Genomic DNA, 19,568 nt, shown 5'->3' with positions numbered 1-19,568 from the left:
ACGACACATAAGAAATACAAGCCTCCAATTACACAACACCTGAGAAAAGTAAACAGCCAATCATGTGGCACATGAGAATAGCAAACAGCCAATCATGACACATGAGTGCTGAAAACAGCCAATCACAAAACATATTAGAAAAGTAAACAGCCTATCACACGAGAGCAGCAATTAGCCAATCAAGAAAACTAAACAGCCAGTCAAACGACACATGAGAAAAGTAAACAACCAGACAGCCAATCACACGACATATGAGAGCAGTAAACAGCCAATTATATGACACATGAGAAAAGTAAACAACCAATCATACAACATATGAGAGCAGCAAACAGCTAATGACATGACATGAGCATCATAACTGGAGCATGACAGAGAATGGCACTGATCTTCATTCAGTGGACTGGAGCTTTTGTATAATGAGCTTATGTAATTCAAGAGGTCACTAGAACAAATGACTTCATCTTATTTATACCAGCAAGACATGCAGAAGACTCTCTAGCGACACTACAAAATGATTTTCTAACTTAGTATTTCGGCAGTATGTAATCACTGTTATACCTTCATCATGCCACTGTGATCAGCTTGTAGGGATAGTTCACACAAATATGAACATTTATTTCAGATTACAAGATTATTGCCGTTTATTATGTGATGATCATTCATCCATTTGTTTTCCTTATTTATGAGGGGTCGCCACAGCGGAATGAACTGCCAACTATTCCCGTATATGTTTTACACAGTGTATGCCTTTCCAGCCACAACCCAGCACTGGGAAACACCCACACACTCTCACATTCACACCTGATCTGGTGACTGTGGAGGCCATTTGAGTACAGTGAACTCATTGTCATGTTCAAGAAACCAGTCTGAGATGATTTGAGCTTTATGTGATGGTGCGTTATCCTGCTGGAAGTAGCCATCAGAAGATGGGTACACTGTGGTCAATAAGGGATGGACATGGTCAGCAACAATACTCAGGTAGGCTGTGGCGTTGACACGATGCTCAATTGGTACTAATGGACCCAAAGTGTGCCAAGAAAATATCCCCCACACCATTACAACACCACCAGCCTGAACTGTAGATACAAGGCAGGATGGATCCATGCTTTCATGCTGTTGACAGCAAATTCTGCCCCTACCATCTGAATGTTGCAGCAGAAGTGGAGACTCATCAAACCAGGCAACATTTTTCCAATCTTCTCTTGTCCAATTTTGGTGAGCCTGTGTGAATTATAGCCTCAGTTTCCTGTTCTTAACAGACTGGAGTGGCACCCGGTGTGGTCTTCTTCTGCTGTAGCTCATCTGCCTCAAGGTTGCAAATGTTGTTTATTCGATGCTCTTCTGCACACCTTGTTTGTAACAAATGCTTATTTGAGTTACTGTCGCCTTTCTATCAGCTGTAACCAGTCTGGCCATTCTCCTCTTACCTCTGCCATCAACAAGGCATTTGCGCCCACAGAACTGCCGCTCACTGGATATTTTCTCCTTTTGACCATGTCTACATGCCTAAATGCATTGAATAGTAGCCATGTGATTGGCTGATTAGAAATTTGTCTTAAACAAGCAGTTGACCTAATAAAGTGGCCGGTGAGTGTACATATATTTGTCCTCCTGCTGCGTTTGTGCTTTAGCTCCTCCTCCTGCATGTCTGTGGTGTAGATGAGATGATTCTGCTGGGAGTTATGGGCTGTGACAGGTTAATCTGACAGTAATCAACTGCACTCCACATCTCATCTCTCTCTCTCTCTCTCTCTCTCTCTCTCTCTGAGCCCTCAGTCACTCCTGGATCTCCTTCGGCTGAGGTAAGTCACACACTCTTAGTCTTATTAAAACTGTACGCTTTGCTCCGTGTCTGAGCTCACAGGATAAGACTGGATTTAGAGTTTATTGGCTGATGCTTACAACAAGCTTTTATCTGCAGTATTAATTGAATTATTAACCATTAAAATTGAAAGCAATATCACAGGTGTTATGCCCTTATCTATCTATCTATCTATCTATCTATCTATCTATCTATCTATCTATCTATCTATCTATCTATCTATCTATCTATCTATCTATCTATCTATCTATCTATCTATCTATCTATCTATCTATCTATCTATCTATCTATCTATATAGTAAATGTTCAAACTTGAAGGCTTTTTAAAGTCTGTCAAGCAAGTATCAAGATTTATTCACATTTTCATCTGCAGCCTCTAATAATATTAATACTATCGTGCAATTTAATATGACAACTTACCTTTGCTGTTCTAATTGTTTTATTTCTTTCAGCAGTTAGTTATTAACAGTGTCTAATAATCTAAAATTCTTTAAATATTTACACGGAGTTATATTTACATCGCCTCACAGCAAGAAGGTTGCTGGTTCGAGGCTCAGCTGGGTCAGTTGGCATTTCCGTGTGGAGTTTGCATGTTCTCCCCTTGTTCGCATGGGTTTCATCCTGGTGCTCTGGTTTCCCCCAAAGTCCAAACACATGCGCTATAGGTGAATTGGGTGAGCTTAAATTGACCGTAGTGTGAGTGTGTGTATGTATGGATGTTTACCAGTATTTTAGTTGCAGCTGGAAGGGAATCCTAAGTTGGCGATTCATTCCACTGTGGCGACCTCTGATTAATAAAGGGACTAAGGCGAAAAGAAAATGAATTAACAAAATGAATTAATATGAGAAGGTGATAATTTTATAGGATCATTTACATTCGCAACTAATTATTTAATCTCTTCCCTCAATTAATTATTAGTGTCCATGTTTAATAATAATCTAAAAATCTTTCAATATTAACCCGGAGTTGAAGTGATATGAGAACATGATGCAATTTAATGTGTGAATTTGCAATCGCAGCTCAAAATGATTGATGTTTTTCCATCTGTAAACAAATGACACATTTAGTTTTCAGTATAACGCCTCGGCGAATTCAGGAATGTTCTGTGTTTCTGTTTACGTCATGTGATTTTTAAAAATACCAATAATTTTAAAGAAAATCTAACTAAGGGTTACTAAGGGTGGCATGGCGGCTCAGTGGTTAGCACTGTTGCCTCACAGCAAGAAGGTTACTGGTTCCAGTTTCTGCACCAGTTTGTGTTTCTGTGTGGAGTTTGCATGTTCTTCCCGTGTGGGTGCTCTGCTTTTCCCCACAGTCCAAAGACATATCCTTTAGGTGAATTGGATGAACTAAATTGGCTGTAGTGTACGAGTGTGGGTGTGGGTGTTTCTCAGTACTGGGTTATGGCAGGAAAGGCATCCGCTGCGTAAAACATATGCTGGAATAGTTGACGGTTCATTCCGCTGTGGTGACCCCTGATATAAATAAGGGACTAAGTGAATTACGATTTCTTATTTTACAGTTTCCATTCAGCCCGTGGAGAATCTGAGCACTATGGCTGCTGTAAGTACTCCTCCTCTTCCATAATAGGCACTTAAAAGAGTTCATTAAGCCCTGTTGTTAAATGCACTCAGTGGGATGAACTAATCTCTGGTTTCTCAAGGTGTTTTGGTGGGTCATGTGCTGGAGATTATCAAATAGTCTGAAAGTAGGGGGTCTCTTGTAGTCGTGTAGACATGAGATTAGTTCTCCTTAAACCCTTTTGTCTGCGGCTCGTTGAAGCGCTGCATGTACTATAATGCTTTCTTTCCCCATTTTTTAATCCCCTCAGACTGGAAGTTTTCGTATGGTGTCCGAGGAGGAGCAGGCATTACGGGCTAAGCTTGAACATCTGACTGTGAAAGACCACGGGCCAGTGTATGGACCTTGTATGAGACTGCCGGATCATACAAAACAGAAGGTATCGATGCACCATATGCTGCAATACAGCCCAAAATGGTGTAAAAATAACATTCACTCAGACATTGCTAATAAATTTCACTGTTTATTGCAAAGAATTGCTAGGAATTGTGAATTAAACAGCAATAACGTCTTTGGATTATCGATGTTGGATTTTACCGATACTGATAGCTAGGTTGGACCATATTTGCCGATAACGGATTACTTTAACCAAGGCATGTCCAAACTCAGTCCTGCAAAGTTTAGTTCCAACCCCAATCAGACACACCTGGGCTAGCTAATCAAGCTCTTACTAGGCTATCTAGAAACATCCTTGCAGGTGTGTTGAGGCAAAAAATCTGGAGCTAAAATCTGCAGGACACCGGCCCTCCAGGACAGAGTTTGGACACCCCTGATTAAACCGATAGTTACTTAACCAAGTTAAACAGTTTTACCATTTAAATTTTTTTTTTTTTTTTTTATTAGGTTCATCTAGATCAGGCTATAAAATATACATAATATTGATACATTAGATATATGCAGATACAATTCACCAAACAAGAAATGATCAGAAAAACATAATTATACACTCAATAAGTATTTAAATAAAAGGTAAAATACCACATATTTACACAAACATATACAAACATAAGATAACAAAAATAAGAATAATGAAGAACAAACAAAAGAATAAATAAATAAATAATACAAAGAAAAAAAGGGCAATTAAGATATAGGTGTCTCCTCAAAGAAATTTGGAAAAGGGCTCCAGACTTTCTGGAACTGTTATGGCTTTTGTTTTATTGCGAACTGAATCTTTTCCAGTTGAAGAGCTTGTAAGAAATCAAAAACGCACTGCTGATAAGAAGAGGGAGCTGCTGACTTAGAAATGAATAGTTGTCTAGGGTCAGAGTAAATCAGGGTATCTTCCGTCCAATCCATATCTGTTTTCAAACCAAACAATAAAAGGAAAATGAGGAAAACGGCCAATTTTTATAAACTAAGTTTACATATTCTGTCATTTGATCAGTTAGCAGGCTTACATTCACTGCGTATGCATAAATTAAATAAAAATGTAAATTAGCAGTATTATTAGACATTTGTCATTAAATAAGGTCAGTTTGCTGACAAACGTCCTGCTGCTGTGCACCTGATGTTGAGCATTGATAGCCATTTCCGAGCAGCACCTAGTTTGCATGATTATTTCCGAGCAAGGCCTATATATTAATAATGATGTTAGTAATAATAATAATAATAAAAATCATAATAATAATCTTAATAATAATAAATGCCTAGTTCGCTACCAAACATCTTACTGTTGTGCACCTGATGCTGAGCAAAGACAGCCATTTGCGAGCAGCATCTGGTTTGCATGATTGTTTCCGTGCTACTGTAGGCCTAAATAATAATAATAATAATAATAATAATAATAATAATAATAATAATAATAATAATAATAATAATTATTATTATTATTATTATTATTATTATTATTAATAATAATAATATTGTTTACTTACTGTTTTTTTATTGTTTAGTTTTTTTTAAATAGTTTTAGCAGGACCAGAATAAAAACACATTGGGCTCAGTTGCTACAACAAAGTGTACTATTTTAAAAATTATTTTATTTCCTCCTATTGATTATATATTATGAAAATGAAAATGGAGCCATAATTTTTATTACTAATCAGGGTCTCTTCCGTCTAATTCATATCCGTTTTCAAACAAACAAAAAAAAGGAAAATAAAGTAAACGTTTAAAAGTCGTTTTTTCGTTTTTCATTTAGTCACAAGAAACGATCTAATTCTTACAATTTAGTAGGATTAGCTCATCACCCAATGACGGTTGGGGTTAGGGGTGGGGTTGGGTGCCACGCCTCCTTTTTAAAATCATATATTTTCGTACGACTGAACTCGTACGAATTTGTTCGAATTAGTCTCTAAACTGACGAAACATACTGTAAAATACTCCTCGTGAGATCAGGCTAGAGATTTCAGCTGCTTTCACTGCCTTTCTACCGCTCCCTTCTTCATGTGTTCAATACTTTTTCCCTGTGTCATTTCATTTTAATACACATAACTTAATTTGTAAACTAATTAGATTTGTTTTCTTTGCATGTATGGATTTATTTTGGTTGTGATCAACATGGGGTGAAAATGTCAAGTCAACAGCACCTTTAGAAATATGTTTTCTGATAAATACTTATTTTGCCTACTGTAATGTACCGTTTAAGATACTAGAAATTATTTATCTGCAAAAAAAGTATTCTTACATATAGCCAAAAATTTAGAAAAAATTATATTTTAGTTGTGCTTTAAATGAAATTGATCTTCCTATCTTAAAGGCTAAAGATGAGCTGAACGAAACAGATGAGAAGAGAGCGTCTGCTATAAAGGAACTCAGAGCCATGATTAAAGACAAGGCAGGCCAAGGAGATGAGGTGGCCAAAACTGTGCAAGACAAATTCAGCAAGGAGCCTGACTCTCTACTCCTGAGATTCATACGTGCGCGCAAGTTTGACGTGGCCAGAGCACACGAGCTCATGAAAGGTGAAGTGTTTCATTTCATGCATTCACACATTTTCTCTATTGTTCCCCTGCCAGACTGTGCGATTGTGTCCATCTAAACGTGCCTTTGTCCTCATCTGTGCGTCCTCGGACACAGGACGGGGGAAATTCTTTGCTTTAATTGGGGCGTTCGCAAAACTTTCAAAGAGAGCCTTTGTGCACAAATAGGGCAGGTTGTGTTTCTCAGAGAACAGACAGACAGACTGGCCTTTGATCATCTATGTGTTTCACACTAGCTGACATTTCTAATACACACACACACACAGAGAGACTACAGAAACATGGCAAACACTCACACACATGACTGAACATCTCACTGCATGAGAACTGGGCCATAATTCTGCAATAATGCTGCAAAATATGCAGAGACGGACTAAAAAATATTACTCAGTTTTTATTACTATTATTATTATTTCAGTTAAAAAGCTCATGCTCACGAATGTAGTGGTAAACATTACTGATCAAACGTAGTTTATAACACTGCTTATATACACGCACCGGCCACTTTATTAGGTACACCTGGGCGTAAATGCCTTGTTGATGCCAGAGGTCAGAGGAGAATGGCCAGACTGGTTCCAGCTGATAAAAAGGCAACATTAACTCAAGTAACCACTTGTTACAACCGAGGTCTGATGACTTCCAGCAGGATAACGCACCATGTCATAAAATGCGAATCATCTTAGGCTGGTTTCTTATCATGACAATGAGTTCACTGTACTAAAATGGCCTCCACAGTCAGCAGATCTCAATCCAGTAGAGCACCTTTGGGAAGTGGTGAAACAGGAGATTAGCATCATGGATGTGCAGCCGAAAAATCTGCAGCAACTGCGAGATACTATCATATAGACCAAAATCTCTGAGGAATATTTCCAGTACCTTGTTGAACCTATGCCATGAAGGATTAAGGTAGTTCTGAAGGCAAAAAAGGGTCCAACCCGGAACTAGTAAGGTGTACCTAATAAAATGGCCGGTGAGTGTAAAAGACAAATTAAAGGGCACCTATTATGCAAAAATTACTTTTATAAGGGATTTGAGTTGTGTGGCAACAGTGTGTGCATATAGCCAGCCTCTAATGGTAAAAATGAATTAATTCTATTTCTCATGATCCCACTTGATAAAAACAGTCTGCAGAAACACTTTGATTGACATTCTCATTTACCTATTACGTCTTTTCTGCGTGCAAGTACAGACACACTCAGTAGAAAACGTCTTACGCCGTAGCGGTGAGAGTTGTGCATGGCTTTCAGTGTAATGTAAACAAAAGATATAATAGATGAATTGTTACGAATTGCTAAATTGATTATGTATGTATGAACGCAGATGACAACAACAGTTCATTTAAACACTTACCTAATATAAAGCTTAAATTTACTTTAGACGTGACAACCGTGAAGCCATGATTATTTATCAGACTATTTAATCGTACAACCAAAATCTATAATTGTTGCTCCCTAATTGTTATGCAGTTCAAAACATAACATATGAACATGAATTTGTCTGAACGTAGAAGAAGGCTACTTCAGCAATGCACTGCTTTTGTTGTGCTCTGCAATACAACATTTGAATGTTTGTAAAAAATAAATAAATAAATAAATAAATAAATAAATAAATAAATAAATAAATAAATAAATAAATAAATAAATAAACAAATAAATAAATAAATAAATAAATAAAAAGTCTATTGTAAAATGCACTGATATTATGTTGTTTCAAAATACAACATATTAACATTTTAATGTAGAAAAAGCTAACGTGGGTGTCTTAAGGAGCAAAAATACAACATATGGGCTCTTATATACTGTTGTGTCATCACTCATATTGCAAGTCATATCTCTCCGGCCCCTTATTTAGGATGCTTTTCATGAACTGGCCCCCATGACAAATTAATTGAATAGACCTGACATAGACTGTTATTTTCAAATGTCATCAACATTTCGTCTAATAAACATGACCGAGGATTTACAGATCTATAAAGTATATTTTATGTAAATTATGTCATTGTTAATAACCTATTGGTTAAATTTTATAGTCTATCTGAGTCTGTTTTTTTCCTTCATTTTCCTCAATTGGTGAATTTTGTTCCTCGCCACTGTCGCCACAGGCTTGCATGATTTGGGAATTGCGGAGCTACACATTGATGGAGTTGCTCTTCAGTGTTTTGGCTTTCAGCAGTGACCTTTACATCACACTGCACTGAACTAAACTGAACTTCAGCTGTGAAAACGGAGCTGAAGCAGTTTTAATTTACTAGAACTTCATCTATGTTAAGCTGCTTTGACACAATCCACATTGTGTAAGCACTATAGAATGAAGATGTATTGGATTGAAGTGTGTCAACACATAAGAAGTGCTCAAGGTGACTCGAGTTCAGGGATGTCAAACATACAGCCCGCAGGCCAGATCAGGCCCGAAAATGGGTTTAATCCAGCCCGCGAGATGATTCTGTAAAGGATAAAAGAAACTGCTGTTCCAATTGTGTCCACTGAATGATGCTATTGCAAACTGGTAATTTCATTCAATCCATATGCCTGAATCAGCATCAGTGTGACAGCCTGCTCAGAGAGAAACATAGATATATACATTAGATGTCGCCTGGCCTATTGTTGTCTATTGGACGGAATGCGTCAATAGCGCCGCCATCTTGCTACAGGGTAGTGCTCCTTTTAAATTAATGCGGAACCAAGGTACAGTGGAGGACTGTGGCCATCTAAAGCCAGAGATATACACATATATCTATGATTGGGAGTTTTCCTGGATGTTAGGATGTAATTTTTTTTTCTAATTACGAAACTTATAAATTTACATCACTTTTCTACATTGATGGATCAGTGATCGCACGGGCATTCCTGACAAAAAGCTGTGTTTGTGTGTACAGAAATGTACTATTCACCCTCCCTGTTAAATTTGATCTAATCATGTCCTGAAACACAGCTCCTCTCCTGCTTTCACTTCTCATACTGACGGAGGGAGCGATTCGTTTGTGAATGAATCCCCCGAACGACTCTTTCACTAACGTTAGCCGACAATAATACAAGTTTCTGGCAGCGCAGCATCTCGTTGTCATATTTCTTTTGCATTGTTTGCTGATTTTATTCAACAAAACCAGCATAAGCCGAGTGTTTAGTGCGAGTTGGAGCTACTTTGCCATATGGTGAATGCAGTAAGTGACTGTTATCATCAATAACGTTACCTGATTAGCACAAAAGTTCAGAACATTCAAAAACAGAAAAAAACTTAGTCTTACCTATGAAATGTTCTGCCTTTGTGCTTTGTTTTTTCGTTACTACACCCGTAGACAGCGCTAAAGTCCCGCATCTTCATGTAATAACACTGTCTTGACTAGTGCGGTTGAATGACATTTGTCCTGGGAGCACTGTACCAATGTGGCGGCGCTATTGACGCATGCTCAGAGTCCCTATGCGATATCTAGTGTATATATCTATGAGAGAGAAAGACCACATCTATGCCCTGCCATACAACACTGAGGTGTTCTCAAGAGGAAACGGAGGCGTGGCACCCAACCACACCCCTAAACCCAACCATCATTAGTGGATAAGTAAATAATAGTAAAATGTACGAATGAGATTGTAGGAATTCATATGAATTAGCCACTAAATCAAAAAGTTATGAATTGCGTGAGATTGTGTTGTCCTCAAGCTCCAGCTTTATGTTAATCATATTAAAACAAAGAAAACAATCTGAAGTTGTAGATTTTAAGTTATATATACACCGTGATTTTACTAGTCCGGCCCATTTGAAAATAGATTTTTCCTCCATGTGGCCGCTGAGCTAAATGGAGTTGTAAACCCCTGAATTTGAGCATCGATGTGGTCATTTGCTGATCCGTTTCCCTTCTCTCTGCTCCTAATGCTTTATTGTTTTCTCTATATACTGTCTTATCCATTAAAGTTGAAACCTCCCCACCAGAAAAAAAGTATTATTATGGCAGCTCAGATGATTTGGTCTTTGAAGAATCTGATGTCTGTAATATTTGACTTTGATCTTATGGCAAATTTACTGACATATTAAATGCTCTTCTGAAAGTCAAGAGGTCTCATTACACTGAAAATAAATGATTTTCTTACGTTGATTGTATGTTTATTGATAGTACAAATATAAAAAAATCTGTAAATCAAGAAGCATTTTATAGAGAGGCAAAAAATATTGTCTCGTTATTAGAAATAATACGCCAAAAATTTAGTTTTACCTTAAGTTTTACCTTAAAACAAGTTAAATAATCTGCCAACGGGGTAAGCAAAATAGTCTTGTTTTTCCTTTTGACGTATGATTATTTTGCTTGTTGTAGGGGGAAAAAGTTGCTTAGTTTTGGCATATTATTTCTCAAAACAACTTTTGCTCGTCTAGAAAATGCTTCGAGATTTAAGATTTTTTTTTTTTAATAAGGCAAAAAATCATAAGAAAAGTAAGAAAAGCATTTCTTGCAGTATAATTGACATTTTCCTTTACCTCAAGGGCGTAGAATTGAGAGGGGTCTGGGTGCAGAGGTGCAGTGCAATCTGAGCTGCATCCATTGCTTTTTAATGGGCTCACCTAACCCCCCTCCCAACCCTACCCATCACAGTGATGTCACTCGCTTCATTTGAGTGCATTGTGTCTGACACTGTCAGACAATCTCAGCTTGCATCATAAAGGCTGAATCCAGATACTTTGGTAGAGTTGAAATGGATGGGGGGGATGTGTACCCACCAATATCTACCAATTACTGAAATGTCCCTACCAATAATTGAATCGACTTCAAAATAAACTAATGCTCAAGCAACCCTTAGTAACACGTGCACAGTCTGAAAGTCAAGTTCGATACGAGTTCAACGTAATACTATCAAGCAAGGCTGTGCAATTAAGCAAAATACGGTTTAGATTTTGGCCTCCAGGATTATAAGAAACAATAATCAGGATAAAACTGTTAAATTGCGTCACACATCTTTCTAAAGGGAATTCGAGAATTGGAATCTGGAATTTTTATGGACAGATTTTCAAAGCGCAGCCTTGGGTTGGAGGGGGTCCGGTTCGGGGACCACAGGATCTCATTTCTGTTATTCGCAGATGATGTGGTTCTGTTGGCTTCATCAAACATGGAGCTTCAGCATGCACTGGGGCGGTTTGCTGCCGAGTGTGTTCCGAATGAGATGAGAATCAGCACCTCCAAGTCCGAGGCCATGGTGTTCCCCCGGAAAAAGATTAATATCTCCAGGTTAGAGGAAAGTCTTTCCCCCAGGTGGAGGACATCAAGTATCTTGGGATTTTGTTCACAAGTGAGGGAAGGATGGAGCGTGAGATTGACAGGCAGATTGGTGCAGCAGCAGCAGTAATGTGGTCGATGTACCAGTCTGTTGTGGTAAAGAAGGAGCTGAGCTGAAAGGCAAAGCTTTCGATTTACCAATAAATCAACGTTCCTACTCTCACCTTTGGTCATGAGCTTTGAGATAGATAGGATGAGGAGATCTGTCACCCTGGAGGAGCTCGGAGTAGAGCCGCTGCTCCTCCACATCGAGAGAAGTCAGTAGAGGTGGCTCGGGCATCTGTTTCGGATGCCTCCTGGACGCCAACCTAGGGAGGTGTTCCAGGCATGTCCCACCATGAGGAGGCCTCAGGGAAGACCCAGGACACACTGGAGGGAACTAAGTGTCTCGGCTGGCCTGGGAACACTTTGGGATCCCCCCCAGAGAAGCTGGAGGAAGTGTCTGGGGAAAGGGAAGTCTGGAGTTCTCTCCTAAGACTGCTGCCCACGTGACCTGGCCCCAGAAAAATCAGAAGAAAATGAACAAATAAATAAATGACCATCTAAATTTCTTTACATTCATAGCTCCTCAAAGCCTGTCAGCAGTAAAGCCAAGTAAACTGACTTTTGCAGCATGGGACGTGATTGTTATTTGTAATAATAATATAAAATAAACACTTTAGTACTTATTTCATGTTTTTTTAAAAGCGCAAAACAATTTTTGCTGTCCAGGATGTATGTCCCCACAAATGTCAAGAGCAAATCTTGCTTTACATTCTACAGATCATGAGTATAGTCTACAGTTTTTCACACTCTTACTCATTCATTTTTGTCAGGATATGTGCGTTTTCGGCGAGACTATCCTGAGCTGTTTGAGAATTTAACCCCGGAGGCCGTACGCAGCACTATTGAAGCCGGTTACCCACGAATCCTCTCCACCAGAGACAAGAACGGCCGAGTGGTGCTGCTCTTCAACATCGACAACTGGGACCTGGAGGAGGTCACCTTTGATGAGGCACGGCTGAGGATTTATACAACCACATTTACACATACACTAGCCATTCTTTTTGAACTGTGAAAGTCTGGGTGAATCGGAAGTTGCAGAGACTTCAATATGTTGCCATACAGTTGAAGTCAGAATTATTAGCCCCCCTGTATATTTGTTCCTCAATGTCTGGTAGGGTAATTGGGGAAGTTAGTGTATAACGATAGTTTGCTTTGTAGACAATCGAAATAAAATATTGCTTGTGTATATATATATATATATATATATATATATATATATATATATATATATATATATATATATATATATATATATATATATATATATATAGGGCTAATAATATTGACATTAAAATGGTTTAATAAAAATTTGAAACTGCTTTTAGTAAATAAAACAAATAAGACTTTCTTCAGAAGAAGAAATATCATTGGAAATACTGTGAAAAATTCCTTGAGTAGGAGGTGTGGGGCTTTCTTTTGCGCATCATTTTCTCATAGCAAACTAACGGTGAGAGAGGCATGGTTAAATATATTAAAATACAGTTGCTATGGAAGCCCTCGGGTTGACGTCAACATAAGGACCACGACTCCAATCATGGAAGCAAACGGTCATATTTTAAATTAAAGCATTACCAAAACAATTTTTACTACTTATTAATTTCATTTTAATTTAATTTATGTTTACATTCTGTCAGTGAATTTATTATTGTTGTCAGATTACATTTTAATACAAGTGGCATAAATCTTTTTCATGATAACCCTGTCTCAACCCTGTCACAGACCCTGCGTGCCTACTGTGTAATCCTTGAGAAACTTCTAGAAAACGAAGAGACCCAAATCAACGGCTTCGTCCTCATTGAGAACTTCAAGGGCTTCACAATGCAGCACGCATCTGGAATCAAACACACCGAGCTGAAGAAGATGGTGGACATGTTACAGGTGAGAGCTTTCAATAGTTCCCATGAAATCAAAATCAATTCTTTGGGGTGTTTTAATAGTCTTAAAGATATGTGATTTTCACCACTAGATGGTGTGTATACACAACAAACGTATACACAAGGTGTACGGCAGCAAAATTGCTTAAATATTACGCCAGAATGAGATATATAGAAAATAGGAACTAGAACTAGGCATAGGAACCTTTCATTTTTTTATCAGTCTTAGTACACAATGTAACTACAGAAGATTCAAGCTTTAAATAGGACTTTTCTATTTTTATTTTATTTATTTTTATTTTTTTTTTACATTTTTTGAGTAAAATGCTAATGGTCTAATTGAGTGGTTCTCAAACTTTTTTCACCAAGTAACACCTCAGAAAAAAATGTCTCTCCATGTACCACCATAATGACCAGTATTCCAGTATTGAAATACAGCAGCGTAGTAGGCAAAAAAATGCAGATTAATTCTTAACTAAAATATTTATTATTGTCATCATCCACTTAAAACATTAAAAATAGTACATTAACAGTCCTGTGATTACAGATAAAAGCAAAAAAACAAACAAAAAAATGTAACATTTAAATTAAAATGAGATTTTAAAAGTTGATTAAAAATGGTACTGTTTTTCAAAAGTAAAAAGAAAACTGCTGTATGTAACGTGTTATCGTTTGCGTCAAATGGTTCAAAGTGTGTTCATTTTCTTTTATTATTCAGCGATTCCTCCGCATACCACTAGAAGAAAGCCTGCGTACCACTACTGGTACATATACCACAGTTTAAGAACCACTGGTCTAATCCAACTCAATGATTCATGCTAAGCTAAGCTAAAAGTGCTTCTGCCAGATCCGGATATTGGCTGAAAGGATTCAAAAATGGTAAAACTCAACTGGTCAACTATAAAATGAGCAAAAAAAAAGCTGTTTTAAAAAAATTGTTTAAGTAAAAACATAGTGTCAAACATCAAACAAGGCTGCGCATGTTTAGGGTGCTTTCACACCTAGACGTTTGTTTTGGAACATGGTGCGTTTGCCCCATAAGCTCGGTTCATTTGGTGTATGTGATTCCAGCAATCATGCTCTGATCTGCGCCAAAACAATCGGTCCGAGATGGCCTGAATGAGGTCTCGCCTCGATTGGAACGAGCTCTGGAGCGGATCGATTGTAGTAAGAAAGCAAAACAATCCATCAAACTAACAAACCGGTCTATATCACAATAATAATAATCATATGGCTATATGAAGAGAGAATTAATATTTCATTAACGGTAAATGTACGTTTCATATTAGATACGAAAGTGAAAGCTTGCTAAAATATTAACGAGAGCTGTTTATTCATTAGGAAAATAAACCGAAATTACCATCTGATATTTATTCTATATTTCAGTATTATGAAATTTTGTATTGGGCTTATTGTTTTTGTTCATTTCTTGATCTGCATCATGTTCTGACTGCAGTCTCGGTTCCTCTGTCATTTCTCTCTATAATGTAAGCCTGTAATGCATAAGTATAGAGGAATTACCAACCTACATCACACAGGTTCAACCACGCATTCCAGTTGCATTAAAGATCGGTCACAATAGCAAACATGTGGTATAGGATGCTAAAAATACAAAACTTAAATTTTAACGTACACCACACTGCTTTTAATGCCAACCGCAGACGTCTTTAGCTAGCAGCCATCATAAGAGCTGAATGGAGTGAGGACCTGATTAAAAATGCTCGACTCTGCAGTTCTCATGTTATATCAGGTAAGTTCATGTTATGCTGGATCATACACATTACTTGTTTTTGATTGCACCAATGGTTTCAGCAAAAACAGTTCAATATGTTGAATTAAACTGCAGATACTGAATGCTCAGAATGAAATGTAAGAATGTAAGTTTACATACCCTGCAGTACAGGTGCAGTTCGCTGTCAGAAGGCAGTTGTTTTGCTTGCTGATGATTAATTACCCAGGCCTTGTATAGCTCCGTCTTCTTTCCTGGTCTTTGGCTAGACAGAACCTCGGTTTTTAGCACTACAAAATTTTGAAACTGTTGGATCATTATTTCCTGCACATGACCACACAGAACAACATTGTTGGCATTCATAGACTTGTAGGCCTTTAACTTCTCTCTTGTAAAATCCCTTGGAGTTTCAGTGAGATAGTTGTGTATTTGGGCCTGGATGCTTGGCCATTTCTTCTTATCCAATATCCATCTGGAGGGTGCTATCGCAAATGGACCTGTCAGACGAACGCCGCTCACTTTAACATTAATTTTGCTGAATAACTCTGCTTATCACTGTGTGACAAGCTGTTATAATACGCTGAAAGCCTTATGTAAATAATATATATATATATATATATATATATATATATATATATATATATATATATATACACACACACTATGTAATCATAATAACTTATCTCTAATACAACAGCAAACTCTGTACCGCATCGGATGTCATTCCCTCTCTGTAAATGTTAGCGCTCTCAGTTTTAATCTGCAATCTCGCTGTGCGCGCATCCTGAATGTTTACAAACTGGTCATTTGTCTATAGCCAATGATTTTAAGCTCAAAATTAATAATAAAAAAAAAAGCTTTTTAAAAATAACTACTTAAATGTAACAAAAAATGACGAGCAATTAATTGATTACTTCAATAGATTGATTTGTAAAACCCTTGACAACTGAAATGAGAAAGTCTTACCTCAGATTTATATTTGGTGACCATGTCTGTGGGTGTCACCATTCAAAATTAAAGTACACCTTTTACACTTATAATCTCATTTCTCATCGTCATGTATTAAACTAATGACGTTTTGTGAAACCCAAATTGTTAAAACCCCTAATAAGAAGATGAATTCCTGACTCTCTCGCACATAAAGCTTGTGTTGTCTGTGTGATTCAGGACTCTTTTCCTGCCCGGTTTAAGGCTGTGCATGTGATCCACCAGCCCTGGTACTTCACGACCACCTACAACGTGGTGAAGCCCTTCATGAAGAGCAAACTGCTGGAGAGGGTGAGTGAAGGAGACAAAAGCTCACGATCAAGAGTCTGATTTTTCACATTTATTATTTCCCTTCAGCTTAGTCCCTTTATTAATCAGAGGTCACCACAGCGGAATGAACCGGCAACTTATCCAGCACGTTTTACGCAAGGGATGCCCTTCCAGCCACAACCCAACACTAGGAAACATACACTACAGCCAATTTAGCTTACCCAATTCACCTGTACAGCATATCTTTGGACTCCCGAGCACCCGGAGGAAACCAACACCAACACGGGAAGAACATGCAAACTCCACAAAGAAATGCCAACTGACCCAGCCGAGGCTCGAACCAGCAACCTTCTTGCTGTGATGCGATTGTGCTACCCACTGCGCCACGGTGACGCCACAGAGTGTCATTTATAATGTTTTTAAATAATTTAAATGTTGGAGGGCGTTCCTTTTTCCAGTTTAACAGAATACGTTTTCTAGATACACAAGACCTACTCTTTTGGTAAATAAAGGGTCTGATACTTCATTCAAGTCTACCCTAAAAAGATTGAATAAAGGAGTTTTGTGATGTTTATTTCATATGATGTATTATTTCATTGTGATGTTTATTCATATGTTTATGTGAGTTCACATCTCATAATTGTGATATAATCTTTTTCTTGTAATTTTAATGCTTCATTTTCAGTTTTTTTATTTTCCCTCGGAATTCTCAATTTTCTTGAGACATCTTTTTTTACTGAATTTTTACTTAAAATTCTGACATAAAATCTACAATTCTTCATTTTTTTTAATAGAATTCTATTTACATCTTGCAATATTTTCTTTCTTAGAACTTTAGGTTTATACCTTGTTATTGATTTCTCTGGATTGATTTGAAACCAGTTTCTTCTACACTGTAAAACCCAAGAGGTTAAGGTAACTCAAACCATTAGAGGAAAATGATTGCAACAAACCATTTAAGTTCCACAACTAATCCTAATGAGTGCTGTGAACTTAATTCATTTGAGTAAATGAAGCAATTTGAGCACAGTAAAACCCAATAAATGAAGAGAACTCAAACCAGTTGAGTACTGTAAAACTCAATAAGTTAAGGCAACTCAAACTCTTTGAGGAAACTGATTGCCACACACCATTTGAGTTAAAAAAACAAAAACTAATCTATATGAGTACTGTGAACTTACTCCATTTAGGTTGAAGTAATGAGGTATTTAATTAACTCATTACCTTCAACACTGAGTTCAAAACTCTTTTCAAATGAGTAGAATTACCTTTCAGTCAATTTTGAGTTAACTACACTCATTTCATTTGATAAAGTTGACTGTTGGGTTTTACAGTGTACGTTGAATATAATCACATCATATTGAATTTCCCAGTACTGGGTTGCGGCTGGAAGGGCATCCGCTGCGTAAAAACTTGCTGGATAAGTTGGCGGTTCATTCTGCTGTGGCGACCCTGGATTATTAAAGGGACTAAGCTAACAAGAAAATGAACACCATATTGAAATGACACAACTAAAGATATGCACCACTTTCTTGATGTTAATCCGCTAGGTTTTTGTTCATGGAGATGAGCTAGATGGCTACTTGCGGGACTTCGGAGCTGAAATCCTTCCTCCAGATTTCGATGGAACGGGTCCCGCTTGTGACGGCAGAGAAACAGCCATCAAACTGTTCGGATCTGAAGACACAGCCCTTTAAATGACCCACACAACACAAGTATTTTGATGAACGTATGATCCAGACGTTTAATAGAAACTATATAAATTAAAGCCTTACAGATGTATAGTTTAACATTTTTAACTGCCTTATTACCATGAAAGTATTATGAGCAGATCGCAGAACAGTATCGTAGAGATGAAATATTGCACATTTCACTTGCCGATACTTACAATTCTTACTGTTATTGTTTTTTAAAAGAAACTTTGCTGAAGAGTTTTTCATTCTCTGCCTTGAAAATGGTGGTCGAGTTTATATAGTGTTTTGTACTAGTCATGTGTTCAAAATAAGTGTAGTAGAGAATTAAATGCATAAACTTGATTACAAGCCTTAACCAAGGAAAAAGTTTTAGACTGAATGTTGTGTGAAGTAGATGTTGTGGACGTCGTTTTAACCCATGTTGGTTTTCCAGCCTGTCAAGTCTAATTGATATTTTCAATAAAATGGCCAAATGGTTCATCATTTTGTAGGTCTCATATTCAATATTCATACTAAAGTACAGCGTTTCCATAAAAAACAACAAAAATTCAAGTACACATCTAACTGATTAACAGTGGGAGTTAAGGGGTTAGTTCCCCCAAAACTTAAAATTACTCACCATCATGTCATTCCAAACCCCTGATTCCTTGGTTCATCTTCATAAGTTAAGATGTTTTAGGTGAAATCGGAGCTCGTTTATCCTCCCGACTTGTTCAACGTCCAGAAAAATACCAAAAAAAATCCTCAAAACAGACAATATGCCTTCAGTTGTTATTTTTTTCAAGACATGAGAATACTTTGGTGTGCACATAAAAATAAAAAACAAAAATATATTCAACAGTTTCTTCTCCTCAGTGTCAGTATATTGTGCACGTTTATGAGCACTATGCACTGATGTTTATTCCCAAACCCCACCACTAGGGGTGTCAAAATTAATTGTTTCTTCGGTGCACCGCAATGCAGACGTGGATAATTCAGTATCGATTCAGTAATAACCATAACCGGTTATTATGTAGTGACGTCTTTTATCTCCTATGCGCTCTGTTGCGAGGGAGGTGAGCGCCGTTATTTACAACACTCAGCCAACTCAGGGCCGGCCCGTGGCATAGGCACTATAGGCAAATGCTTAGAGTGCTGTATATCCAGTGGGGCGCCAGAAATGAGCGCGCTTCAGTTGGTTTTGTTTTTGATTTTCCTGACACACATTCAGATATAGACGGCAATAACTCAAAAAACGCTTACCCTAAAAAGATCTAAAGTGTGTTTCCTACAGAAAGACAAAGCTGGTTATGTTTCACAGCTGTCTTTCTTTTTTCGTTCGACATTACGAGCACTGCTCCGTTTAAGCCCTCGCAGTCTGCGTTTACTTTAGCCAGCTGAG

The 19,568-nt window shown here is 37.6% G+C and overlaps 1 protein-coding gene across 1 annotated transcript; it reads left to right on the top strand.

Annotated features, from left to right (window-relative positions):
* Window positions 1–1,791: 1,791 nt before the first annotated feature.
* Window positions 1,792–18,667, top strand: rlbp1a (retinaldehyde binding protein 1a). The gene is given in 8 exon segments (NM_200705.1): window positions 1,792–1,802; window positions 3,346–3,386; window positions 3,655–3,783; window positions 6,106–6,310; window positions 12,404–12,582; window positions 13,353–13,511; window positions 16,404–16,514; window positions 18,044–18,667. Coding segments are annotated over 7 exon segments (939 nt in total). The 5' UTR covers window positions 1,792–1,802; window positions 3,346–3,377; the 3' UTR covers window positions 18,191–18,667.
* Window positions 18,668–19,568: the final 901 nt, after the last annotated feature.

This window comes from Danio rerio, chromosome 7 (assembly GCF_049306965.1).
Source record: "Danio rerio strain Tuebingen ecotype United States chromosome 7, GRCz12tu, whole genome shotgun sequence".
NCBI classification, from domain to species: Eukaryota; Metazoa; Chordata; class Actinopteri; order Cypriniformes; family Danionidae; genus Danio; species Danio rerio.
The sequence above is the reverse complement of the archived record's forward strand: the minus strand, read 5'-3'. Positions and strand labels throughout refer to the sequence as shown.